This window comes from Zootoca vivipara, chromosome 2 (genome assembly GCF_965207765.1).
Source record: "Zootoca vivipara chromosome 2, rZooViv2.hap1.1, whole genome shotgun sequence".
Lineage (NCBI taxonomy): Eukaryota > Metazoa > Chordata > Lepidosauria > Squamata > Lacertidae > Zootoca > Zootoca vivipara.
In genome coordinates, this window is record NC_142584.1 from 60,715,235 (window position 1) to 60,742,764 (window position 27,530).

Genomic DNA, 27,530 nt, shown 5'->3' on the forward strand with positions numbered 1-27,530 from the left:
TTTTCAGCTGTTGAGCCAGCCAGTAATGAAAATGCATAATTACATGCAGAACTTCAGTTCCTTCCAAGGATTCTGTTCGTTTCTATTTTTGTTCTGAAGAACAAAACACCCCTTCATCCTTCATATCTATTTCTTGTCTTTGAGCAAGGCCATCTAATTTTTTGGTGTTGATGGATTTCATCAGCGCAATCACATGTCGTGGTGGAATGACCTGCTGTTATCTTTGCTGTATCCACTTGTTTTGCTCGGAGGTGAACTTTAGGAGATTGATTTCTGACACTTCACAGGCTCCGTTAATGAAAGTAAAATCCAAACGGAAGAGTCTATGAAAGAAATTAACCCTTCGGACAAACATCTGTACATAATGGGGAGACTTTCCAGTGTCCATTTCAAAGAAGGCTCCTTAGGTTGTCTCCAACTAAGTTATACTCTTAAGTAGACCCACATTTAACCTAAGCCCATTGATTTTGCTGTAGGTCTTCTCCGACTATGACTTGATTAGATACAATCCCTTGACTTTTACAACCCGTGAACTTGTGATTATTTATGAAAGAAGAACTTTAGTGATTCTGAGATCACTTAAGGACAGATAGCTTTTCAGCATCTGTCCTCTTGACTCTGAAAAAGACATTACTTGCCCAAGGAGGTCCATGCCTCATCATACAGCAGTGAAGTCATTAGATCAGGGCAAGTGCCTTTCCGTGTTAAGCTTGGTTTCTGCAAAGCCCGGGATTGGAACAGTGTTCATATTCTCTCTCTCCCCTGCAAATGGAAATTGCATGCCAGAGTCCCTTGGTACTCCCGGGATTGGGGAGCAGAAACATTCCAAATCTGCTTTGTCGCTGGGTTGTGTTCATTTTTTGGTTTTGACGTAAATGCTTCACCTGGGAGGATGAGTGGATATAACTCTCGGTTCTTGTATTATTTATGCAGGTTGTATCAGTCTGTCAAGCTGCTGTACTCCATTGGGATCTTCTTCACTTACGCACTACAGTTCTACGTCCCTGCAGAAATAATCATTCCTACGGCCATCGCTCAGGTCCCTGAGCGCTGGGCATTATGGTGCAATCTGCTGCTGAGGGCATCCTTGGTCTGCGTAACATGTGAGTAAGAGATCAGAGTGGTCGGATATTTTCCATTCCATTTTGGCACGCAATAAGTGTCCTGAACAGGGGAATTGCTAAATTATGACTGCTTGTTCTGCTTCTACTTAGTGAGATCGCTTTGCTGAGGTGTCTGAAGCGAGTAATAATGATTGCTGCTGACAAGAAGTTATTTGGTAGTTTTTTAAAAAGCCCTTGTACAGTGGTACCTCAGGTTGTGGACCCGATCCATTCTGGGGTGCCATTTGCATGTGCTTTTGCGCATGTAAGCGCGGCGAAACCCGGAACTAAACACTTCCGGGTCTGCCACGTTCGTAACCTGGAAAAACGTAACCTGCAGCGGACGCAACATGAGGTATGACAGTAAATGTGAAGGGAAAGTTGCTAGCATGGGTTTCCGTGACAAAAATCATTTCTATAACTTATTTTGAGTTGACGCCCATCTAGAGTTCCTGTCAGTTGGCAAAGGGGCAAGGCGGTTTTGAATCTCCATGGGGTCCTTCTGTGACCCCATGAAAATTGACTCTGGAGGTTTGGGAAGATCAATGTGGGAAGGATGAATTTATTCTAAAAGCCATTGACAAAAATTGTGTATAGCATAATTTTAGAACCAGAGGACAAATCAGGCACCTTTGTGGGAAAATAAAAAGGGCTTATATGGCAGGAATTGGAACATCAAAGAATGGAGATGGAGATAGGCCAAAATCCCACCAAGATTGGTTTTCATAGATATAAAAGAGAACTTCCTTAAAACACAGTATCTGTGGTATCTGACACTACATAGACCAGGCATAGGTAAACTCGGCCCTCCAGATGTTTTGGGACTACAACTCCCATCATCCCTGACCACTGGTGGTCTTAGCTAGGGATGATGGGAGTTGTCGTCCCAAAACATCTGGAGGGCCGAGTTTGCCTATGCCTGACATAGACTATGCTGGATGTATTCAGCAACACAGAATAACTGCTGAAGATGCAGAGCTACATCAGCAAATTTTACATACCATACATATTTGGAAAGCCCCATAATCTGGGTGTTTTTAAATCCCCCCCCCCAAAAAAATGGGGGGGGGAGGAATGTTCCATTGATGTCAGAATGGTGTATTAAAATCTGGATGTTCATAATGGTATGTAAATTAAAATACTGTAAAAGAGCAAGTAACAAATAGGCAGACAAGTTTTGTTTTGACTTCTCTGTTCCCCAGCTTGAGAAGAAGTGTTGGTAGATAAAACTAAGTCTGGCAAATGTTGATCATCACTGGTCCCAAGTGTCAGAATGGTGGAAGCCTTGCATATGCTATTTAAGATCCAATATAATTTTATCTCCCAGCCAGTATCACTTGACACCACATACCGTCAATGTAATTGCTGCTGGATACAATCCAGAAGAGGCTTGTCGTAAAGGCTTCAGGCAAAGTTCATTGCTGCCATAGAATATATTCATTTTCTCCTCGCCAACGTGCACTCGTTCATGCATGTGCACACAGATGCAAAGAGCTTGCCTAACTGCAGCAGGGAGAAAGGAGGAATCTAGAAAGGATGCTGCCCGAACCTTGTCTACAGCTAAGTAGATGAAGAGTGGTATACAAATGCAATAAATAAATAAAGTATTGAAAATTAATGTTTCGAAAGAAAACAAACTCATTCAAGTATGAAATGCACGTTTAAAAAAGAATATTTAGCAAGAGAATAAAATATTATCCTAAGCATAGAACGTATCTGGTGCTGCTGCCGCCAATGGTGGGCAGTGGCTGTGGAAGCTTAGGCTCCATGACCTGGGTCTGCACTAAGAGACGTCTCTGACCTCTTCAGCAACCTCAGCTTTTGTAGCTGGAGTCAGTCCGGGCCCCTCCATTCCAGGCCATGTGGGAAAAGACCTGCATGGCTGGGAGCAGCTCTTCCAGGACTCACAGCCAAGGTGGTCTATAGCAGGGGTCACCAAACTTTTTAAGCAGGGGGCCGGTCCACTGTCCCTCAGACCTTGTGGGGGGCCGGGCTATATTTTGAAAAAAAATAATGACTGAATTCCTATGCCCCACAAATAACCCAGAGATGCCTTTTAGATAAAAGGACACATTCTACTCATGTAAAAACACCAGGCAGGCCCTACAAACAACCCAGAGATGCATTTTAAATAAAAGGACACATTCTACTCATGTAAAAACATGCTGATTCTCGGACCGTCCGCGGGACGTATTGAAAGGGCAATTGGCCTGCATCCGGCCCCCGGGCCTTAGTTTGGGAACCCCTGGTCCATAGTCTAGGCCAGAGATGTCCGACAGGTCGACCGCGAGCAACAGGTTGACCCTTGGTTGTTAGAAGTTGATCGCGGTCTCTATTTCGTCCGCGGGGGGGGGGGGGAGCATTCGGCCCCTCCCCTTCCCTCTTTCCTTTATCCGCGCATGATTTCAAGAACGGAAGATGGAGTTTCTGCTGGCGGGATGACTTACTGTTCATCTATTTATGTCGCAGGTGCCCCCCAAAAGTGGCAGAAGTATTTGCGCCCCCCCCTAAAAAATGCTCAACAACTTTGAGCTGCACCCCTAAAAAGATAGACAATTTAGACTTGGCTCCCCCCAAAAAGTACAACAACTTTGACCTGCCAATTTTTTTATTCTGTGAGTAGATCGCAGAACTGCCAATTTTTTTATTCTGTGATCGCAGTCTCTTGGGAGTTGGATGTCCCTGGTCTAGACTAATCCAATGAATGCTGGTTTTTTCCCCCTAATGGGCACAATTAGAATCAGAAGCCAAATTCTGCAACAGAAACGGATGCATCAGTCCAAGGGTGCTTCACAGCACCATTGGAGATCACAGATGTGCAAGAGTTTGAGCATTTGTGCTGTAACTGAAGCTGCCATTACATCACAGATTGCATAGAGTGCTCAAAGAGATTTCATTTTTGATCTAAGAAAGTAACTGGTTTGCAGGCAGAAGTATTGTATTATATATTACAATGAGACTATCTAACCCACTGAAAAGAAATTTCACCAAAACAAAATTCCTTTTGAGGAGGATGAGTTAGGACTGTCACCTAAGCCAGGTCTCCACACTTCTTGATTTGGTGTTGTGTTGAACGGGAAGTATAAGAACAGCACTGATATCCTGAAGCCGATTCGGCAGATCCTGCCGTCAGTTTGTTTATCAGATTGCTCTCCTTCTGTGGCACAGATGGCTGTAGCAGTGATGCTCCAGTCCTCTCAGCACTTTTTGCATTCATACTGCAAGTTCAGGAGTTCAAGTTTTTGCCCCTTACAATGCACTGTCTTCATAAAGATTTATCCCATCTATTTATCCCATTTATCCCATCTCCAAGTTTATTTTTCAGTTATATTAATTCCTTCCTTTCCATGTTTATTCTCAAATGACTTAGTGTTCCTCCTTTGAAACTGAGTCACAGAAAAGATGTGGTTAGCAAAAAGGGGTGTTAAAGCTGCTTGCCTTGCTTTCTTTTTTATCTCCTCTTTGAATGAAGTGTAATCTTAGAATGCAGGCAGTTGTATTTTATAAGATGACCCAACCGGGGAGATGGGTTTTTAACAGTTTGGCATGCTAGAAACATGTATGTGTTAAACGGGAGTTCTTGTACAGTTGTCGCTTGCTGCATGTGAAGAAAACTCTACACATACGTTCTGCTGGTGTAGACTTCGCATCATATGCAAGGTTTGACTTCATGAAAAGTAAACCATTCACTATAAGAAAAATGCTTCTAGTCCTCATCACCGTGGAGAGCTTTTAAAAACAAGAGCAGTTTCTGGCCCAAACTAGAGGGAGGTTGAAAATAATTTTGGCATTGATGGAACAGATCTGGTAAGATACCCATTGCCTAAAGCGATACAGAAATGAAATGAAGAATAATAATAACTTGAGAGATAATCAGCACCTGCTAGGAATGTAAGACCAGACTTGAGCAGTGGGTAGGCTGCAATTCAAGTTTTGTCCTGAGTTTTGTTGGCTGCAGAGTGATGACAAGAGTGGTACAGATAATGGCTCAGCATTCTAGTCCAGAGACCCTAGTTTCTAGGTCCATGGTGCCTTATGCTTTCATCTTCTCCTACCATGGACCTTCTATTTCTAACAACAACAAAAGAGAGAGAGAAAAAATCTCCTAAATGTAGCTCTGCTTTGCATGGCTTATTTTTTTGTTCACACTTGGTTTTGCCAGGTGGACTGGAGACACAATTCTGAAATAGAACCCTCTGATTTAGAAAGTAATCTCTTTGCCTACAGACCTCACTTACCTGAGAGTAAATTCCCACTGAATTAAACTCAAGGAAGCGTGTAGGATTGCACTGTCAGTCACTCCTATTACAGTGGAACACTGCTGTGCCCCTGAATACCACAAGTGGATGGAGTGCTTTTGGGCTCACGTCCCGCTTTTTAGCTTCTCGTATGCATCTGGTTGGACACTGAGCGAGCAGGATACTAGACTACTGGCCTGATCCAGCAAGTCTCTTCTTACATTTTTGTCAGCCTTGGTCGGAAAGCCAACAGGATGGTGGGTGCAGGTTCATGTAACTGAGAAAGATGGGCTTTGGTGAATCCAGAGCCAAACAAAAGGGAAGGGCAAAGATTTAAGGAGATGGATTTAGGTAGCCGATGGCATGTGGTTGCAAATGATTCCCCCGGATGTGGTGGTGGTGGTGGGGAGTAGACCTGTGCTGGAAAGATGCTCAGGGCAAGGGCGCTTTCCATTCTAGAAGATATCCCTGATTGGTTTTGTGCCGTCAGAGGCAAGGAAGTAAAAGCTTATTGGGCTCTCAGCAAGGATAAAAGCAATTAAGTGGGTTGCATGAATATTACTTGAAATGATCTCCTGGCCTCAAAGCATGTCTGCGTCACTGCTTGGGTGTCTGAAGAGAGGATGTAATTTTGGGTTTTGAAGTGCTAAGCAAAGGGAAAGAGAGGTCTAGTTTAAAAGCCCTTTGAATTGCTATCTATGGAAAGCATAACCGCTGTCTCCTGGGGGCTAAAGAGCTGCAGCTGGGTAATTTAGTTTTGCTGCCTATCTGTTTTTATTTTTTTTAAGTGGGCGTTAAAATCCTGTTTGCTGTGAAATGAAACAATTGGTTGAGTCATAAAGGGGCTCATGACGCTGTGTTTTGACAGGCAGCTAATCCGCTGGTCCTGCTGAGCACTCCCCGGTGGGGGCTGTGTCTTGAGAGGATGGAGGGAAGGTAGAGATGAAAGGGAGAACATGAATCCGCTTCCGCTTATTTCCCCTTGCTATCAGCGTGTTCCTCCTCTTAACCCACAGCCATAGTCTTTCCCCTTTCGAGGGCACCTTCAGTAGCTGTTTGTGCACCCTGGCCTTCCTGTGCACGCTTATTTAAAAAGTTAGGCCCTTAGTCATGAAAAATGGAGAGCCCACATTTCAGTCCTCCTCAAAACCTGCTTTCTTAAGTCAAAACAAGCTTTTGCTTTGTAAGGCAAAATCTGAGAGGTGTGCTGTGGGTGGGGAAGGCAATTGTCAAAGTTTCACACAAGCTCCTTCCCAGGTGTTTCCAGGTCAGCTTGTCTCTTCGATGTCACACACAATGCACTGCTTTCATATAAAATGAAAATAAGATTATCTTCAAAATGAATTCCCACGTTGTTTTTGTTTTTTACTTGGACGTCTCTTTGGTAGATACATGTGTGGATAATGTTGAGAAATGGCCAGACAATCTTCTTCTTCTTCTTTGGCGATCACTCGTAGCCGATTAAGATTGTCTTCCATAAACACGGTTTTAACAATGCGTCCGTAAGTGACTGTGGAGGCCAGTTCTGGATCCACACCTCCTTCCACAGTGGGGACATTGGTTTCCAGGCGGGAGTTGATCACGGTGTGGATTTGCCAAGCGTGCCTTCCTCTTAGCATCTTTCTCCCTTGCGTCCTGAGATCGAGTTTCTTCAAAGCCCATGACGCCTTTGGTAAAGGCTGTTCTCCAACTGGAGCGCTTGCAGGCCAGTGTTTCCCAGTTGTCAGTGTTTATACTACATTTTTAACGATTTGCCTTGAGACAGCCTTTAAACCTCCAGACAATACTGTGTTCTGGTCCCAAGGCAGTGGAGTTCAACGGAAGTTGCTTGCCCTCAACCCCTGTCCCCGTCAAATAGCTACCATTGAATAATTGTGGGGGGAAGGCACCTTCTGTTGTGTCTGTGTTCTGGCACCAAGAGTGTAAGGCAGGCATGTCAAACCTGCGGCCCTCCAGATGTTTTGGACTACAATTCCCATCTTCCCCAACCACTGGTCCTGCTAGCTAGGGATCATGGGAGTTGTAGGCCAAAACATCTGGAGGGCCGCAGGTTTGACATGCCTGGTGTAAGGCATCCATTAGAACACTGGGCTTTGGTCAATGATGTCCGGCTGTGGTTCTGGAAGGGCAGGACTTTGGAGTAAAGACCAAAACTCCACTCAGCTGAATGAGGAAGAGTGTCCCCAAACAGAGCAGAGTTGGCTTGCCACATGTTGAAGCAGGTGAACTGATGCACCGCCCCAGGCTATTAAATTCAGTGTTCAAAATTATGTAACTTGCACCCATGATCTCCTCCACTAGTGGCTAAACCTAGGCTTCTGAAAAACTCACAAGTACTGCAGCCCTATTTTGTCTCCAGCAGACTACAGTCAGAGGTTCTCTGGGTCTGGACATGGAATGCCCATCTAATTGTCATAGTGAATGGTCAATCATTGATGGCTTTCAAGTCAAGTTGACACATGGGAGCTTGAAACTTTAGATGCATTAGCTGATAGGGGTCCTTGCATACACTAAACAGAGAATGTATGCATTTTTGATTTGCTGTTGTAAGCTTCCCTAAGGCTGGAGGAGCGTCTGTGACTTGTTTGCTTGCTGCTTTAAAATCGAACTCCATCACAGTGAACTGCTGCATCCCTTGGAAGCTTCCACCTTGTCAATCACAGGGAATCCGTGGCACAGCAGAGGTTGCTGGGCACCACTTCTCATCAACCTTTACCAGTATGACTAATGGTTAGATATTATGGGAATTGGAGCTCAATAACATCTAAAGAGGGCCACAGGCTTCCCATCCCTCATCTAAAAAAAGTATTCAAATAAGTTCTCACCCCACCCCAATACCCCACCACCGTGTCACCTATAAAGCAGCTAAGTCTTTCATTTTAAAATACTGCATTATTGCTTGCCTCCCTCTCACAATTTGATTTGTCCCAGTCCCCCAGGCTTATTTGAGAGCATTCTTCTCACTGATAATATGAAGCCTGTAGAAACTGGAAAAGCAACATCCTACTTTGAAAACACACTGGATTTTTTTCAGGAAATAAACCAATTCCTCCTTCTCTCTGGTCATGGTGATTCTTCTCTTTGAAGTGCCCTACTTTCTTTGCCAACAAAAGCCAGCTTTATTATGGAGAATTCTCTTCTTTTACTGCTTCATTTTAGCAGGAGTTGTCTATGCCTTAAAACACCACAGAAGCATCAGGCAGCAGAATCATCCTCAGGTTAGAACTCCAATCATCATCATCATCATCATCATCATCATCATCATCATCATCATCATCATCATTATCATCATCTGCCCATCTGGCTGGGCTCATATTACTTTATTACTTTATGAATTACATTTATATCCCTCCCACTTCCTCCTAAAGAAGGCCAGGTGGCAAGCTCATGTGTTAAAACAATTTTATCAAAAGCATAGCAAAGACAATCACATATATTCACAGAAATATTTTCAAGATTGCCACGCACAGAAACTTTCAGTATTCAAATCATGGGTAAACAGGAATGTTGTAAAATTCCTCCTGAAAGAAAATAAAGAGGGGGACAGAGACACCTCACGGGAGGGAGAGGCATTCACATATGGGGAACTGTCATCAAAAAATCACTGTCACGGCTCAACATCAACTCAGCATTGAGTATATTGAGTGTCTAGAAAGGGGATTTGGGGGCAATGGCATGAAAAGGGGAAATGCATCTTTAAAAACAAAACAACAACAACAACAACATGTGCATTGCTGCATACTTTACGCATGTGTCTTTGGTAGAGTTTGCGGCTTCTTTGGCCTCTGACAAAAAAAAAATAGTAGAAAAGGAAGGAGCTGGAAGAGGGAAATACGAGTGCCTTAAAATGTGTGCTAATGTTACCCAAAGGCTTACCTCTGTCTTAATTCTATGATGCACTGTGACTTCAGAGCATCAGTTTCAGGGCTTAATTTCTGGATGCAACATCTGGACAGTTAACACTGCGCACTGTGTGTTGTTTTGGCCAACTTTCAACCATGGCTTCATGCCTGTGCTTGTTTTGAGACCATTACCCCATAGCTGCCCCTCTCCTTTTGTGGTTAACATTTTTGCTGTGGGTCAGCATACTCCACACAGGCCTCCTGCTAATATACTGCAAGCCCAACAGAAAAAATTATCTGCATCATATGCTCCTTGTTTGTGATACTTGGTCATGCTGGCTGGGGCAAATGAGAGTTGTATCCCAACAACAGCTGGAGTGCCACAGCTTTCCCCACCCCTGTATTATTTAATAGACTTTTTAACTGTATTTTTTGCTCCATAAGACACTTTTCCCCTCTTAAAAAGCAAGGGAAAATCTCTGTGCCCCTTATGGAGCAAAGCGAGAACCGGGTCCCTTCTCCCAGCTCGCTGTAAAGCCAGCGGACCGAGAGCTGCTTACCCGCTGTGTGCGGAGCGTTTAAACAGCTCTCAGTCCGCTGGCTTTACAGCAAGCCGGAGACCCCTCCTCCCGGCTCCCAGCGGCAGAGGGGCAAGCAGCTGCGGAGCTCATCCTGCCGCCGCTTCTCGCAAGAACGGGAGGGTAGCCCAAAAGGGATCAGCACCCCAAAAGGGCTCCTTTCGGGGCAATCATCCTGCCGCCACCACTCGCAATAGTGGGGGGGGGGTAGCCACGGTTGCCCCTGCGAGAGCCGGTGGTGGGATCAGCGCTCCGAAAGGGCTCCTTTCGGGGCGCTGATCCCACCACTGCTTCTCGCAAGAGCAGGCTTGGTAGGTACTTCCTCCCCCCTCCCCTCCCCTCCCCTCCCCTTCTGAAATATACTCGGAGTCGAGAGTGAATTTCATGCTCTTTATTCAGCTCATATTCATCAAGGAGAAGAAGAGAAGACGAATGGCTCTTTTCCCAAAACCATCTGCTTATATACATTATTTACACAATGGGCCTTGCGTGATTGGCTACTTCAGGGCTACACCTGTGGGCCAATTATATTGTGGATTGACTTCTGCCTGCAGCCTGATTGGCTGCTCCTACAGGCCAATCAGGTAGCAGATTCACTTCTGCCAGCCGCCTGATTGGCTGCTCCAGCAGGCCAATCAGGTTGCGGATTCACTTCCACCTGGAGTTGGATTGGGTAGCTCCCGCTGATTCTGAATCCTATTGTTCTAGGATTCAGCTCAGTACATAACACCCCTCCCCTCTAAGTTCCAGTCCTGCCCGGGAAGTTGCATTCGTAGTCCCCAAGGTCTGCTGGCCGCCTCCGTGTGCGTTGTGGCCTGGGGTGTTCCTTGGTCAGGGGTTCTGGTTCTGGCTCGTGTTCCGAGGCTGCTGGCTGTGCCGGGGCTGTCTGGTCTGGCGCCACTGAACCACTAGGTTGTGACTCTGGTTCCGGTGTCCTTCCAGCCTCGGGGCGCCCCTCTGTGCCTACTGCTTCTGCTTCCCCTGCCCACCCCTCTCGCTCTACAGGGCTCACTGCCCTGCTGTCCCCTTGGGACCCCTCTGTCCCGCTCTCCTCCCGGGTTCCTCCTGGGAATCGTCGCCGTAGCTGGTCGCAGTGGCGGCGCCAACATTGCCCCCCTTCCGTTAGTACCTCGTACGACACGGGACCGGTCACCTTGGTGACTGTGGCGGGTACCCATGCTGGGCCTGCCCCAAAATTCTTTGCATACACTGGGTCCTGGGCCACAAATGTCCGGGGGTTCCTGCCTTTCCCCACCACTACCTCATCCTGAGCTCTGTCGGGGTGAAGTCGGTCCAGTCTAGTTGCAAGGCGCCGGCCCATGAGTAGTTCAGCTGGGCTCCGGCCCGTCGTTGTACTTGGGGTGCTGTGCTGTGCTAGAAGAAATGCGGCAAGGCGGTATTCCCAGTCCCCTTGTGTTATGCGGCGGAGGCTGTCCTTGGTGGTCCGCACCATGCGCTCCGCTTGGCCATTGGTGGCAGGGTGGAATGGTGCTGAGCGGATGTGGCGGATGGCGTTCTGCGCTGTGAAGGTCTGGAACTCCTCTGACGTGAATGCGGTTCCATTGTCCGAGACGAGGGTGTCAGGGAGCCCGTGGGTTGCAAACAGCTTACGTAGTACCCGGATGGCTGCCGCCGTAGAAGTGGACGGTACCAGTGCGACCTCCAGCCATTTGGTGTAGGAATCCACCACTATGAAGAATGTTTTTCCCTGGAAGGGGCCAGCGAAGTCCACGTGCAAGCGTGACCATGGATGTCGGGCGGACTCCCAGGGCTGGACTGGGGCCCTTGGGGGATCCGGGCGGGATTCTTGGCAGGTCTGGCAGTGTTGGACCCAGGCCTCTATCTCTCTGTCAATCCCCGGCCACCACACATAACTCCTGGCAAGGGCCTTCATCCTCACTACCCCTGGGTGTGTCTCGTGTAGGGCTGTGAGGACCCTTTTGCGGAGGGGCTGGGGAACAACAACCCTGCTTCCCCATAACAGGCACCCCTTGTGGGCCGACAGTTCATGCTTGCGGTTTGTGTAGCCAGCGAATTCTGGCCCGGGGCTGCTGCTGGGCCATCCTCGCCACACCCAGTCCAGGACCCGGGAGATGACCCTATCTTTTGTGGAATGGTGCGCAACTTCTTGTGCCTGAATGGGTCGGTCGGGAAGCAGCTCCAGGGTCATAACCTCTTGCGCAGGCGCTGGGTCGGGGCCTGTTTCTGGTAGTGGTAGCCTGCTGAGTGCGTCTGCGTGGCCCATCGCCTTCCCAGGGCGGTGGATTAGTGCATACTGGTAGCCGGCAAGGAAAATTGACCACCTGAGGACACGTGGAGACAACACTTGGGGGGTCTGCTTCTCGGGGGCAAACAGGCCAAGCAACGGCTTGTGGTCAGTCACTATGGTAAAGGGCCGCCCGTACAAGAAATCATGGAATTTTTTTACGCCCTTCACGATTGCCAGACCCTCCTTGTCAATCTGTGAGTAGTTTCGTTCGGCTGCAGCAAGCGTCTGGGAGAAGTATGCCACCGGCACCTCTCTTCCATCCGGGAGTTGGTGTCCCAGGACAGCGCCGATGCCATAGGGAGAGGCGTCGCATGCCAGCACCACTGGCAGCCTCTCGTCGAAGTGTGCCAAGACCGAGTTCGAGACGAGCAAGTCCTTGACTGCCTGGAATGCGGCCCTTTGTCGCTGGCCCCACACCCAAGGGGCCCTTTTATCTAGGAGTCTGTGTAGGGGCTCCGCTACCGCTGCCTTATGGGGAAGGAAGGCATGGTAAAAGTTCAATAGTCCCAAGAATGACTGAAGTTCGGGCTTGCTCTTGGGCGCTGGGGCCTCACAAATGGCCCGTACCTTGTCACCGGTTGGATGGACCCCTTCTGCGTCCACCTTAAATCCCAGAAAGTCCACCTGCGGCACTCCCAGTAAACACTTTTCCCGCTTCACCTTGAGGCCCGCCGACTGGAAACGGTGCAGGACGGAGCGGAGGCGGTCCTCAAATTCCTCTGGTGTGGGCCCGGCGATCAGTACATCATCGAAGAAGGGGGTGACGCCAGGAATCCCTTTAAGGAGAGAGTCCATTAGATTCTGGAATATGCCTGGTGCCACGCTAACGCCAAATTGCAGCCGCTTAACTCTGAATGCCCCTCTGTGCGTCACAATCGTCTGAGCCTCTGCTGTGGCTTCGTCCACAGGCAACTGTTGATATGCTTGGGCCAAGTCCAGTTTGCCAAAGATTTTTGACCCAGCCAGGGTGGCGAGGACATGGCTGACCACTGGCACTGGGTATGCATGGGCCGTGAGAGCCTTGTTTATGGTGCATTTGTAGTCTGCACAGATGCGGACCGAACCGTTAGGCTTGACGGGTGTGACAATTGGAGTTTCCCAGGGGGCGTTGGGCACCGGCTCCAGCACTCCTTGCTCCACGAGCCGGTCCAATTCCTCGTCTATGCGGGGTTTCAGGGCGAACGGGACCCGGCGGGCCTTGTGCCTGATGGGTCGTACAGCGGGGTCTAGCTGTAGGGCAATGGGGCGTCCTGTATATCGTCCCAATGCCCCATCGAAAACCCCTGGAAACTCTTTGCATATGGTGTCCACGTCCACTTGTAAGCTAGTGCGGTTCACTCCGGTAACGGCTAGCCCCAGAGGTCCAAACCATGCCAGTCCCAGTAAGCTAACGTAGGGGCCCTTAACTACCAGCAAGTCCAATTGTTGCTTTCGCCCTCGATATTGCACCCTGAAGGTCCCCACCCCCATAGTAGGGACCTTACGTTTCTGGAAGTCCCGGAGGGTGAATGGGGCCGGCCTTAGTTTGGGACCCCCATTAGGGCACAGTTCCCTTAATGTTCGGGCCGAGATTATGGATAGAGTTGAACCCGTGTCCAGCTCCATGCGGCATGGGGCTCCCTCTATCTGTACCTCTATATAAATTTTCTCTGTGCTGGGATGGGGCAACTGGAATACCTGGTAGTCCGTGATCTCCGTCGAGTTGCCTTGGTGCATGGTGCCGTGTGACCTGGGGCTCCTGGGTCGGTCATCTGATGCTTGTCGACGGGTGAGTCGAGCCCGACACACCCGGGCGATGTGTCCCAATTTTCTGCACTGCCTGCACTCTGCGTTGCGGAAACGACAGGTCCTCCTCTCGTGGTTCTCCCCGCAGCTTGCACAGTTCCCTCCTTCTCGTCGAGGCTGCTGTGGTGTGTCTGCTGCTTGAGTGCGCCGCTGTACTCGGTGTACTTCCTCCCTGTCAGATTCGGATTCGTCGGTGAGGTCTTCGTGGTAGACCCTCGGTTGGGATGGCGGGGCCGGTCGTGCCTCTTGCGTTGACCTCTCGGCGGCTTCGGTTGCCAGGGCTTCCTCCAGAGCAATCTGGAACGTGAGGTCTTTTTTGGCGTAGAGGCGTCGTTGCAACATCTCGTCCCTCAGGCCACCGACGAGGCGGTCACGAAGCATGTTCTCCAATTCTGAGAAGTTGCATAACCGGGCGGCTTGGCGGAGGGAGGTCACAAACCCAGTTATGGTTTCCCCCGGGGCTTGCCGCTTTGCGTAGAAGGCATTTCGGCAAGCTACCACCGAGGGCTGTGGTGAGAAGTGCTCCTTCAGCCGTTCCATTATTGTTTTGTAAGAGACGGTAGCGACATCTCTAGGTGCAAGGAGAGCCCGGGCGATTTCAAACGTCTCCTCTCCACAGACGCTGAAGAATGTCGCCCTCTTCATGGCATCGTTGGTGACTTCTTTCGCTTGCAGGAGGAAGTTGAAACGGGCGGCGTACCCTTCCCAGTCTCCTGATGCTGGTTTGAATGGCAAGAAGCTGCTGTCGGTTGCCATTCTGGGTTCCTTGGGTCCTGGAGCTGAAGCCTGGATGCACGGTGCGATGCAGCGGTGCAGCAGGTGGCGGTGCTGCGGTGCAGTGCGTGGTGGCGGTCAGCTCATCAGGATCCCATCCTCGTCGCCAGTGAAATATACTCGGAGTCGAGAGTGAATTTCATGCTCTTTATTCAGCTCATATTCATCAAGGAGAAGAAGAGAAGACGAATGGCTCTTTTCCCAAAACCATCTGCTTATATACATTATTTACACAATGGGCCTTGCGTGATTGGCTACTTCAGGGCTACACCTGTGGGCCAATTATATTGTGGATTGACTTCTGCCTGCAGCCTGATTGGCTGCTCCTACAGGCCAATCAGGTAGCAGATTCACTTCTGCCAGCCGCCTGATTGGCTGCTCCAGCAGGCCAATCAGGTTGCGGATTCACTTCCACCTGGAGTTGGATTGGGTAGCTCCCGCTGATTCTGAATCCTATTGTTCTAGGATTCAGCTCAGTACATAACACCTTCCTTCCTTCCTTCCTTCCTTCCTTCCTTCCTTCCTTCCTTCCTTCCTTCCTTCCTTCCTTCCTTCCTTCCTTCTCTCTCTTCCCTCCCTCCCGCCCTCCCTCCCTCCTTCCTTCCCTCTCTCTTCCTCTCTCTCTCTTTCACCCCTTCCTTCCTTGTCTCTCTTTCTCTCTCACCCCTTCCTTCCTTCCTTCCTTTCTTCTTGAGGCTTCCCTCAAGGTCTGATTGCTTTACAGCGAGGCGAGAGGAGGAACGGACGGGAGCTCCTTCCGCGCCTCCTCCCAGCTCACTGTAAAGCAAGCAAAGGATCTGGGGATTGAATTTCCAAATTGCCCAGCCTCTTCCCCACCACTGTACCATCTCTGCTGCTAGAAGGAACCTCTAGGCTGGTTCTTGGGAAATGTTGAAGCTGTTGGTCACTGAAGTGGACCATTTGCTCATCTAGCCCAATACTGTCTGTTCCAGGGGTAGCCAACATTACCGGACTATAGCTTTCATCATGTGCCCTACTAGAGTTGGGACCCAGAGTGGCAGCAGGTCTTCAAGGTCTCAGAAAGGAATATTTTGCATTGCTTGCTACTTGAGACAGTTTTTATTAGGAGATGTTGAGGATTAAACCCAGGATCTTATGCATGCGAAACATTCTGCTGCTGAGTTTTGATCTCTTCCACTACAGCCTCCCTCTACAGCAGGGGTGCCAACTTGAATAGAATATTGGAGTGGGGGGCAGGTAAGCCCTGCCCGCATAATTGATCGCATGACGTGGCACACCATTTGAATGGCAATGCCTATTAACCTTGGGGGGAGGGCTAGGCCCCTCAAATATTTTAGGGGTGGGGCAAAGAGACCTTGGGAGTTGGCTCCTATACTCTACAGTGCTGGATAAATCCACATATTTGTTTTTGGGTTTTTTAAATCAGCCACAGTGCTCTGTTTTATCTTATACATTTAAAGTCGATAGCAACCTATTGTAGAATCTCCTTTTGCTAATAACAAAGGTTTACAATTAGATGCATTCCCTAACCAAGTTTTTATTTCCTCTTGTTTCTTTTGTGTCTCAGGTCTGCTGGCAATCCTGATTCCTCGACTGGGCATTGTCATCTCTCTGGTGGGCTCAATCAGCAGCAGTGCCCTCGCCCTGATCATCCCGCCCCTTCTGCATATTGCCACCTACTACTCTGATGGCATGCACCCCTTGACCATTGCCAAAGATATCCTGATCAGTTTCATTGGTTTTGCTGGGTTTGTGGTGGGAACCTATGAGTCTCTCTTTGAACTCATCGTACCAACTCCCACCGCCGTCAATGCCACCGGTGCCTTATAAATGACACACTAAACCTGTGCGCACCTTTCTATTTTCCTTTGCTATAGAATATTTCGTCAGCCTGGCTGGATCCTGGTTTCCATTGTAGCAACTGCAGTGACTCGTTGCCACTTCTTTGCTTCCCGGCCGTATTTATTTTGCTGATTTAAATGCAAGCGGACAGTGGAAAAGGCAGGACTCTTATCCGCGTCTATGCTTCTTTATGCAAAGTCAGGGGCGGTTGATTGAAGAACCTTCACGGCACAGTTATTAGTCTTTGATAAGAGTGGGATTCTGTTGTCTGCTCCAGTGCGAGTCTCTCTGGTAGAATGATGCTGAATAGTCTGCAGGGATCTTGGTTTATACAGTCTCCTCTGGAATCTAGAGAATTAATAATTCCAATACTGTCAAAAGGGCGACAAAGCGCTTTAAACATCATGTTACCATGCCTTGGGAAGAGAACCCAAGACCGAGTGTATGGGCTGGAGGCACAAGATGCCACCATTTTGCTGATGCTAAGCAGGGTCGGGTCTGGTCGGTGCCTGGATGGGAGGCCTCCTGGAAACCTCCTGAATGCCACCTTGGATTCCATAACAGAAGTATGATGGGATTGAAACAAACAAACAAAAATCCTTGAATCTCTTTGCTGCTGTTCTAAAATGCTTCTGTCTTACAGATTGCATTGAGCTTTAAATGTGTGTCTGCATTCTTGGGGAAATGACATATAACTTGGAAGTGGTAGCCAGCACAGAATAGGAGAGAAACCAACAGAAGTCTGTTAGCTGTTTTTTTAAGTGGACTGCACAGATTGAAGAGCCTGTTGCTAATGTCCCCTTCTTGCTTTCTGCCCTGTCCCCTTCTCCACTTTTGGGTTCATATCAGCAGTAACGATGGAGTCGTAGGTAGACTCAAGCGCAATAAAATACAACGTACAGTACTTGGACCACTAATTGGGTTGTATGCTAAAGATGGCAGTTTCTGTTGCTCCTCAGCAGTACTCCATGGCAGGGGGTATACTTGAGACTCTGTGGTTTCAAGAATCCTGGGAGAAAGGTCCTTGTATGAATTGGGCATAGGATACGGTAATAATTTCAAAGAGGGAGGTAATACTGATTATAATCCATGGCAGGACATAGTCAACTGTAGGATACAAGCCATCCTTTCCTGTTTTGCAATGAAAGTTGCAACAAGCAGTTGCTAAACATTCGGTTTTGAAGAAAAGGAAGCAGTGACCATACAAAATGTACAGAAATCACAACTGTTGATGCTGTGCCCATGTATTGGGTCATAATTCAATGGAATCTAACTTTGCCTACAAATGAGAGCCATTTTACATGAGAGGACAAGACAAGCACACCCATCTAGAGAGAGAGATGTGGGATGATTTTGGCTGCCCCTCTTGTGACTCCTATGCACACAGTTGGGAGCTTGCTGTTGAACATGACTTTCGTTAGTTGTCATCTGTGCGGTCTTCACATGTGTACGTTTTTTACTACACCTGCTGAGTAAAATGTCCTATGCTAAAAGGCCCTGAAAAATTAACCAATCAAAGCCCCCCACAAAAAAAATAAAGGTGTTGAATATGTACATGAAAAGTCTTACTTTTAAAAATAACCTTGCATTTTTTGTCTTCTACTATATTATTTCCTCTCCTGTTGATACAGATTTTACAATCACATTGCTTTCTTAAAATAACTGGTCTGGGATTTTTTTAAAAAGCAAAACTTAATGTGCCAGCTTGATTTGGTGAAGTTCTTTTGTCTAAAATTCAAATTTTGCACATTAGCTAACCATAACTTGGAGTGCAGTCCTAAATATGTCTACTCAGAAGTAACTTACTGAGTTCAACTTAACTTTCAGTGCATGTTGTATGGTATTGTACACTTACTATTTTAACAAAGCCCATTTTAAACTTTATAGTGGACGCAAACCAACTTCCTTTTTTTAAAAAAATGCTCAGAAGTATATTTTAATTGTTTGTTACAGCATTAATTTATTGAGTATGTAATATAACTGTTTCTGGTTGCTAAAGTCCTTGTACATATGTACAGCTTACATTGCAGTGTCTTGCACTTCTGTCTTGATTCATCAAGGCTTCCGACGGATCCTGTATTTATTTCTCTGGGTGTAACCCTTATTGAGTTTAATGGGATTTGCTTGTGGGTAAATTTGTGCAGAATTGTACTGTTGGTTTCTCAGCTAAACAAAGAAAGGCATGGTGCTCATGGCACCTAGAAACATAGAGCAGCTAAGCAACTGGGCTGGCTTTACAGAACTATAAAACCCCAAATTTCAAGCCAGGGGGTTAGAAGTGGGAGATTTCATGAGTGCCAGAGATAACACTTCAGACATTGTACTTTACTGTTGATAAAAAAGTTTCTGAGATAGCTTTGCTCAAGTGTAAGTTTAAGGAAGTACTTATCCATACTTCCTTTTTAAAAATGTTCCTTTAACACTCTCACTCTCTCTCTCTCATATGTAATCACGACGCTTTATTTACTAGTCTCCAATGTAAATCCTACTACCACTCTCAGAGAAATGTAGAATGGCTTTCTATGCCCCTTTTTAATTCTCATAACACTACTACAAATGTATCCTTTCCTTTGAGGTCGACTTTAGGTTTACACTGGGAAAGCATTTCTCTTCCTACATGGTAAGGAAGGCAGGGGTTTAGAGAAATAGGATTAAAAACTGGACAAATTCTCTATACTGTACTATCTTGTTACTTAATGCTGAGACATTAATTGAAATTGCTTACGTTTTGCCCACTGGATCCAGAACCTCAGTGGGGGCACTTACAGTGCAGAACCCCGCTGTGTTGGTAGGTAGAAATTAGGGCACAATATTTTTAGATTATATTTTACAGAACACTCACACAGCTTTAAGTAAGAATTACAGGAGATAAAATTAAATTGGCTTTAAGCAGTAATTTCACAGTAGGGACTCCTTTTTTATGAGCTGGCATTTAGGCAGGCCATTCCTTCAAGACTATTTCTGATTGTTGCGCATTAGTTTACTAGAATCATTAGGCTTACAACTCATAGGGACTTTCACTTCCTACTGTTGTATCTTAAATTTTAGTGTCTGAAGACTAGCAGCTGTTTGTCGTGGGGTAAGCCAAACAAGGGAACTTTAAAGGGGCGATGAAGCAATCATTCGAGAACCTGAGTTGCCTTCATTTAGCCCTGGAGCTCATCCAGCTTCTCAGCTGAGTGCCATTTATACTATTTTGCATGTCTTATTAAAAATCACCTGCTGGAAGATGATGATTTTTTAATTTTCCGGGTCAGAATGCCACCCTCTTCCTTTCTCTTTGTATTATGGGGTGTCCTCCTTGACTTTCATTGCTCCCATAATGTCCAGCATGGATAAACATTGAATTAAACATTCAATACCACTGCATTTAGAAACCTTTTAATCTGTTTTAATCTGTTACTGTAATGGTACCTTAATAATTTCTAGTCTTAATTAAATATTAGTTGAAGTGCTCCTTTCAGTGTGAATAATGGTTCTACCTGACTCCTAGATAAATAAACTGCTTTAACAGCCGTGAATCTTTGGCTGGAGATTGTGGAGGGACACCACATATTAGTATCTGGATTACTGCTAAATATAACATGTATTGTTTGGGTGCTGGCAAATACACTTATCTGTGCAGCCTTGTTACTGTTACCGGGTATATGGTGGTCTTTGGAGATCTATGGTTTATGAAGTACCCATTTTACTTGCTGTTCAAAGTACCATGCAAGTGAACCGAGGCCTAGTTGTGCTCTGTACAGAATGCAGACAATAGGAGATTTTACTGAACTGAGTATTTTTGCCCGGTTAAAACATTTCCAGCACCTCGTGATTAAAACCAGAGAGGGATTTCCACGTCCCAGTTTCTGGACAGTTGATACCTGGTTAAGTTTCATGATAGTCTCCTGGTCTAGTTGAGACAATAATCTGACCTTTCACATACTCTCTCCATGAGAGTCATCTGTATTGATATTTCTGTGTTGACTTTGAAAAAGGATAGAAAGGGCATTCCAATCTCAAACCAAATGTATGTGTCATTTTTCTGTCTTATCTTTAATACTACCATGGTGATCACAGTTGTGGGAAAGATGCTTACAAGATCCAAACGCAACTCAGGTCTTCCCTTAAATTTCTACGGGAGGGGATTTGCTGGCTGTGACCTGCATAAGCTCACAACTGGTAACGTTTCGCTCTGCACAATCACACATACAACATGGTTGCCAGATTGAAGCACATCATTTATGTGCCTCCTTATAGAAGACTATGGGAAAGCCTTGTTGCCTGTGCAGATCCAGCCTCTGGGATTACTTTGAAATCCCATGAGGTTATTCTGGGTTTGCCTGTGATTAGCTAGAGGAGAATATGGGAATGTCAGTGCTCCTTTGAAGGACATTCCTGTGTTGTCTCATATATTTTTTAGGGCACGTTAAATTAGGGAATATGTTGATGTTTCTAAAAAATGACCAAGCAGAAGGAAATACATAGGATTATCCGCAAAATGGTTGTGAAAGAACAGGTAGCTTTGAAGATGGGCAAAGGGGTGTGTGTGTGTTTGTGTCTGTGTATATGGAGTCATTCATTGTGTATTTATTTGTGCCTAAATTTGTCTGTTGCAAGCAAATATTTTGTTTGCTGCTACTGTGCATATCAAGTGGAAATGCTCAGTTGTGTATGTGTGTATAATGGTGCTGTTCCTGAATCATGTTCTTTACTGGATATATTATTCAATAAAGTCTGTTTTTAACTTTATAAGTTTTCAACAATGACTTTGTTTGGAATGTTTTTGGATTGTTTGTATACATCTCCTAATATCTAACTTCAGCAGATTACTAATTTTAGTTATTTAAGCCTCTGTGGGTGAGGACTGGGTTGCCACACAAAGAACTGGGTTGCTTTTTTAACCGGAAGCTTGGTGAGATGTCGCACAGAGTATTGTATGTTACGATTTGTTTTACCTGGATTTTAATTGTTTTTCTTTATGTAAATAGCCCTGGACATTTTGTGTGTAACATAATAATAATAATAATAATAATAATAATAATAATAATAATAATGGTATGATGATTTCTGAATATGAGATCTTGATAAGAAACATGGTTCTGATGAAGAAAAATAAACTCAAAACTGTCTAGTCCTCCTTTATTATGCCTTACTGATACATTTACCATCAACCTTTGATGCACTGTTTTGTGAGAGCACTGTTTTCAGGAAAACAGTTCTCAGATTCTGAAATAATGTATTGGTTTTCCTCTCTCAGAATGTAGGTTTCTTTTGCTGATCAACTTACAGAAGTGCTTTAGACACAGTATTTTTATGGGCTGTCCTAAAGCCATCTCAAGGTAACCCACTGTTGCAGGAACGGACAACCTGTGCAATCCTTTGGCCCTGATGTCGTTGAACTACAAGTCCCATCATCCTTGACCATTGGCCATATTGGCTGTGGCTAACCCTAACCTCCTCCCTGCTCTGAGGCCTTGTTCCCACAAACAGTGTGGTTAAGAGCTGTACAGTGGTACCTCGAGTTACAAACACTTCAGGTTACAAACTCCACTAACCTGGAAGAGTTACCTCGAGTTGAGAACTTTGCCCCAGGATGAGAACAGAAATTGTGTGCCGGTGGCACAGTGGCAGCAAGAGACCCCATTAGTGAAAGCACGCCTCTAGTTAAGAATAGTTTCAGGTTAAGAACGGACCTCCAGAACGAATTAAGTTCGTAACTAGAGGTACCACTGCATCTGGTTTGAACTTGACTGCAAGTTGGGAGCTCATGTGATGGAATATTGCCCCTTTTGAAGGAAGGAAAATGTAGATACATGGTAACCTACTTCTCAAGAAGAAAACTAAGCTGGGAATTTCACCTTATCTTACTTTTCGGGTTGGGTTTGTTTGGTTTTTTTTGTATGGGACAGCATTGTATCATTTTAACCCTCTTCCCACCTGCACTCTGAAGAGGAGTGCAGTCCAGTGAGTGTCTACCATCTCATGTGTTTGGGATAAATACACTTAATTTGATCTTGTCGGAATTGGACTTCTAATCCAGTATAACATTGGATTAGTACTTCTTGCATCAGTTTACCTTCCCGCCTGAGCGGTCCCTATTTATCTACTTGCATCAGTTTCTGTGTACTGGATTCTACTTCATCAGATGCATTAAGTGTAATCCTCATTTGTGGTGTGTATATAAACGTGTGTAAAAAGGAAAACATGTAAAATTTGGGAGTTTAAATGACAACTAATGCCATTTAGGGAAGTTTTTAATGTTTGATGCTGTATTGTGTTTTTAATATTCGATTGGAAGCCACCCAGAGTGGCTGGGGAAACCCAGCCACATTGGCAGGGTATAAATAATAAATTATTATAGTGACAATGCAATTGGGACTTCAATTCATGCAAAATAAGCACAGTGCCTTTTCACAATTGCAGGAATTGGTGATAATGCAGTCTTAGAATGGTTGAGTAAACGAACCCCCGTAGTGAGACAGGGAAACCAATGTGTCTATTTGTTTGAGTCTGAATAATGACTTCCTGGTGCACTGGAGGTGTTGGTTTACTAAGGGTGAAATAAAAATAATCATAAAAACTCATTTTTATATCTTCCCCATCATCCATAAGAAATAGATTTGACTGATTTCTAAGGAGATCTTTATTATTCACAACACCCAGTCATATTCCCAGCATAACTTTCCTTGCTTTTTCCTCCAACTCCTCCCATCTCTCCCCTCAACTACTGTGTCCTCTTCAGGACAAACTTTTTAAGCCCAGACTTAATAGTTAACAGGCTATTAACAACCATCTGTCTGGCTTGCCAATCAATATGAAATTGGAAATGACATCAGTGGTTGCAAACTAGTCTTCCCACTGAATGAAACTTTAATATATAAAACAAAATCCCAACACCTGGGCTCTTGAAGTCCTAGATTCCCAGACTGGGATAGCTTGGGAGGACTTCGGAATGTTGACACTTGAGCATCTATCTGAAGTTTTTGGAAACACTCCACCACCTGAGCATCTGTGTGTCCTTTGAGGTTCTGTTTACCCAGGCAGCATAGTTGCTGCCTTTTAAACTACTCATGAACATGATGTTCCAATGCACGACGATATGTGTTTCTTCTGCCCAAGGAAACGAGGCAAGATTCTGTTCGATTGAGTTTAAAACAAGACTGCAATTGGTAGCTTGAAGAAGCACCTCCTGCTCATCACCTGTGCTTTTCGAATTGGTGTCCAGAGATCACCAGAGTACATCCAATATTTCTCTTCCTTCTCCAGCTTGCTTTCATGCATCCCTGATTACTGATCCCAATGTCACTCTTGATTCTTTGCAAGTGCTTCTTCCCAGTGTGTGGATCCTGTTTGCAAAGGGAGTCTTCACAGTCTCCCAACACACTGATGATTTGTTTCTGTGCAGCAGCAGGTGGCAGCAGAATTAAAGCTTTTAAAGTTGGTTTTATCCTAGCTTGTTTATTTTTTAAATTATTAGGGTGCATTTGCATCAGAAGAATAATATACATTTAAAGTGCAACTCATGAGGCTAACTTTGCTCCCTGATTTCAGTTTACCTTCTAAAATGTGACATCACCTATAAAAGCAGTGCTTTATTATCTACACCACAAAAATTAGCTCTGTGAAATATAATGTACGTTATAGGTAAAGGTAAAGGGACCCCTGACCATTAGGTCCAGTCGTCACCGACTCTGGGGTTGCGCCGCTCATCTTGCGTTATTGGCCGAGGGAGCTGGTGTACAGCTTCCAGGTCATGTGGCCAGCATGACAAAGGCGCTTCTGGCGAACCAGAGCAGCACACAGAAATGCTGTTTACCTTCCCGCCTGAGCGGTCCCTATTTATCTACTACTTGCACTTTGACGTGCTTTCGAACTGCTAGGTTGGCAGGAGCTGGGACCGAGCAACGGGAGCTCACCCCGTCGCGGGGATTTGAACCACCGACCTTCTGATCGGCAAGCCCTAGGCTCTGTGGTTTAACCCACAGTGCCACCCGCGCATAATTGCCATGATCCGGTGTCTCTTAATTGTTTTTTTCTTATGCACTTCACACACTCTGGAGAGTAGGACTGCAAAAGTTAAGGCTGCCATTGATCTCTCTCATTTTTCACTATGATCTCTCATTTAGAATTCAGAACATGGCGCCACTGGCTAATAGTCTGTGAAATTAGAATGTTTCAGTACTGAAAATTGGAAACTCAATTTTGAGATTGGCACATTTAAGTTCTGAAGTGAAAAATGGAAACCATACTTCGGATGGGCAGGAAGAGAAATGAGCAAACATGGTTTGTGTGTCTGTACATCTTGGCCATGTCAAACATTCAAACAAGTGATTTTTTTCCTCTCTTCTGGGGACTGAGTAGATGATGGGCAACAACTAAAACGTCGTTATGCTTGCACCAATTATCTGAGAGGTGAAAAATTTCGGGGATTCCTGTATGTACGCAGCTCCACTTCAGTTTTACAAGGACCACACAAGGCCTACAGCATTCTCGTAAGATTTGCTTTTATTTACAGATATGTCGTTTTAAGCTGTGAACTGCCACTTGTGCTCAAATCACACCACAAAACATTGTCCCCCTATCATATTTTGGGGATTGGGGACCCCTTCAGAGTGCCAAAGAAATACCCAGCGCTGACCTTGCCTTATAGTGGGATGTATAAAACTATACTCAGAATGTAGGGACGCGGGTGGCGCTGTGGTCTAAACCACTGAGCCTCGGGGACTTGCCGATTGGAAGGTCGGCAGTTCAAATCCGTGCAACGGGGTGAGCTCCCATTGATCTGTCCCAGCTCCTGCCAACCTAGCAGTTCAAAAGCAAACTAGTGCAAGAAGATAAATAGATACTGCTGTGGCAAGAAGGTAAACGGTGTTTCCGTGCGCTCTGGTTTCTGTCACTGTGTCCCGTTGCGCCAGAAGCAGTTTAGTCATGCTGGTCACATGACCTGGAAAGCTGTCTGTGGACCAACGCCTGCTACCTCAGCCTGAAAGTGAGATGAGTTGCTTTTGACTGGACTTAACCATCCAGCGATCCTTTACCTTTAGCTTACCTTTACCTATACTCAGAATATAACCACTGAAATAAATGAATTTAACGTTACTCGTGTCCATTGATTTCAGTGGTTGTGCTCTGGGTATGACTTAGTCTGAAGCAACTCACAGATTCCAGCTGCAGCTACAAGTTGCTTGCCTTTATGGAGACACTGATTTGCATGGGCCATTGCTGTGAGGCCCTGGTTCCAAAAGTTCTCCTTGCAAAAGAGTCCAGTGGGTGGTGAGTAATCTCTTTAGCAAAGGAAACATACTTGACTATTCTGTTAATGACTCCTTCTGACAGCCTGTTTACTGAGCATCCTGATTTGCTTGCATAAAGCATATGTGAAGGTTAGGCTAGTCTTTCCAAGCACACATCCCAACTGGTTTGTAGAGGGTTTAGATGACAAGGAGTATTCATCCCAGTTTGTTTGTGGGTTGTTAATACATCTTCTGATTAATCATTTGTTCATCTGAAAGTTTTCAATACATTTTACAGCCACTTTCCTAAATGGGTTATTTTATAATGGATTTTTTGGGCTAGGACAATTGTTTAACCCACTTTCATTGTACAAAACTAAATATCTGAGATGTGCATTTATCCTGCCTGCAAAACAGTGACAGTATCCTAAAACAATCTCTGGTTTGGCCCTTTTATGATCTAGAATTGTAGAGGTGTGGGGTTTTTTTGGGGGGGGGCTGTTAGGACTCACAACCCCAATCCTATAAAACTATGAACCTAAGTAAAAATACCCATACCAAGTATCAAACCTCAGCTAAACCAGTATGTAAATTTTATGCATCAAAAACTGTACTGTAGCTCCCTACATGGGAAACCTCAGTGGAGGCAGTTCACATTGTCTGCTGCAAGTCATAAAATGCTGGGTAACTGAGTGGTGTCCATGAATGTGTCAAGTGGTCTTTTGCAATGGCAAACAAGAAATGAGTCTGACACATGGGACTTTGCCAGTTCTGTAGGTCAGATGTGTGGCTTACTCTTCTGACAAAATGTATTTTTTGGTTATTTGTCTACAGTTCCCAAAATGACTTCAGAAACATCCCTGAGGAATTAGCAATAATCACATCATACTTTCCATGGGTTGATTATTTACACAGGAATGCCTAGTCTTGCCCTCAGATGTTGGGGAGCAGTTTGGTGCGGGCGGCGGCAGCGGACCACCACATGTCCTTCTCGTGGGGACACCCCAAGTACGAGGCATAGTGACATCTTAGTCTATCATTTCAAAAGACTATTGTTGCACACCACCCCAATCTCCGAGCGATCCAAGAACCAAGAGTTCTTGGATCCAAGAGTTTTATGCACTTACCAGAGGTCTATGTTTCCTTTTGGAAATGAGGCACAGCAAAGACTATGGTGTCCTTGTGATATACTGTATGGTTTATTTACACAAAAGAGGTTTAAAGACTGTCTCGTGGCAAATCCAGAAAAAGTAGCATAAACACGACAAGTGGGAAACACTGGCCTGTGAGCTCTCCAATTGAGGAACAACCTTTACCAAAAGGGTCATGGCCTTTGAATACACTCAAAATCAGGACGCAAGGGAGAAACGTGCTAAGAGGAAGGCACGCTTGGCAAATCCAACTCCCATCCGGAAACCAATGTCCCCACTGTGGAAGGACATGTGGATCCAGAATTGGCCTCCACAGTCACTTACGGACTCACTGTTAAGGCCGTGTTCATGGAAGACAACCTTACTTTGCTACGAGTGATTGCCAAAGAAGAAGAAGAAGAAGGTGGTGGGGCTTGCAGCACTGATACCCCAAAAGGGTCTTGCTGCTCCCATAGCTGCAACCTTGGATTCCAACAGAAATCAAACGTGTGGCTCTGAGCCTCTTCTCAGTTTGCTGACTGCAACATCACTGCCAAAATCCCATCAACTCTAAAATTCCGATCTTGTCTTCAAACTAACTCGGAGCTGAGGGAGGGGCCTGAGCCAATTTCCATCTACCACGGAGTCCCCTCTCTGGCTTTCCTGATAGCCCATTACCTTCCCTATGTTTTTGGCTAATGGCTGATCTCCCAGGTCATTTCCTGCGCACAGGAAGTTGGTATGGCCTGTATTTTAACGCTTTGCCAAA

At 45.7% G+C, this 27,530-nt stretch overlaps 1 protein-coding gene across 3 annotated transcripts in view; it reads left to right on the plus strand.

Moving 5' to 3' along the window:
* The window catches only part of LOC118080440 (proton-coupled amino acid transporter 1-like), a 47,173-nt gene extending 26,023 nt beyond the window's left edge, over nucleotides 1–21,150 (plus strand). For all 3 annotated transcript variants that reach the window (XM_035105699.3, XM_060271629.2, XM_035105698.3), the window contains 2 exons: nucleotides 934–1,103; nucleotides 16,139–21,150. In XM_035105699.3, the coding sequence (XP_034961590.2) occupies nucleotides 934–1,103; nucleotides 16,139–16,401 (433 nt within the window). In that variant the 3' untranslated portion in view covers nucleotides 16,402–21,150. The remainder of the gene's footprint in view (nucleotides 1–933; nucleotides 1,104–16,138) is intronic.
* The last annotated feature ends 6,380 nt before the right edge of the window (nucleotides 21,151–27,530 follow it).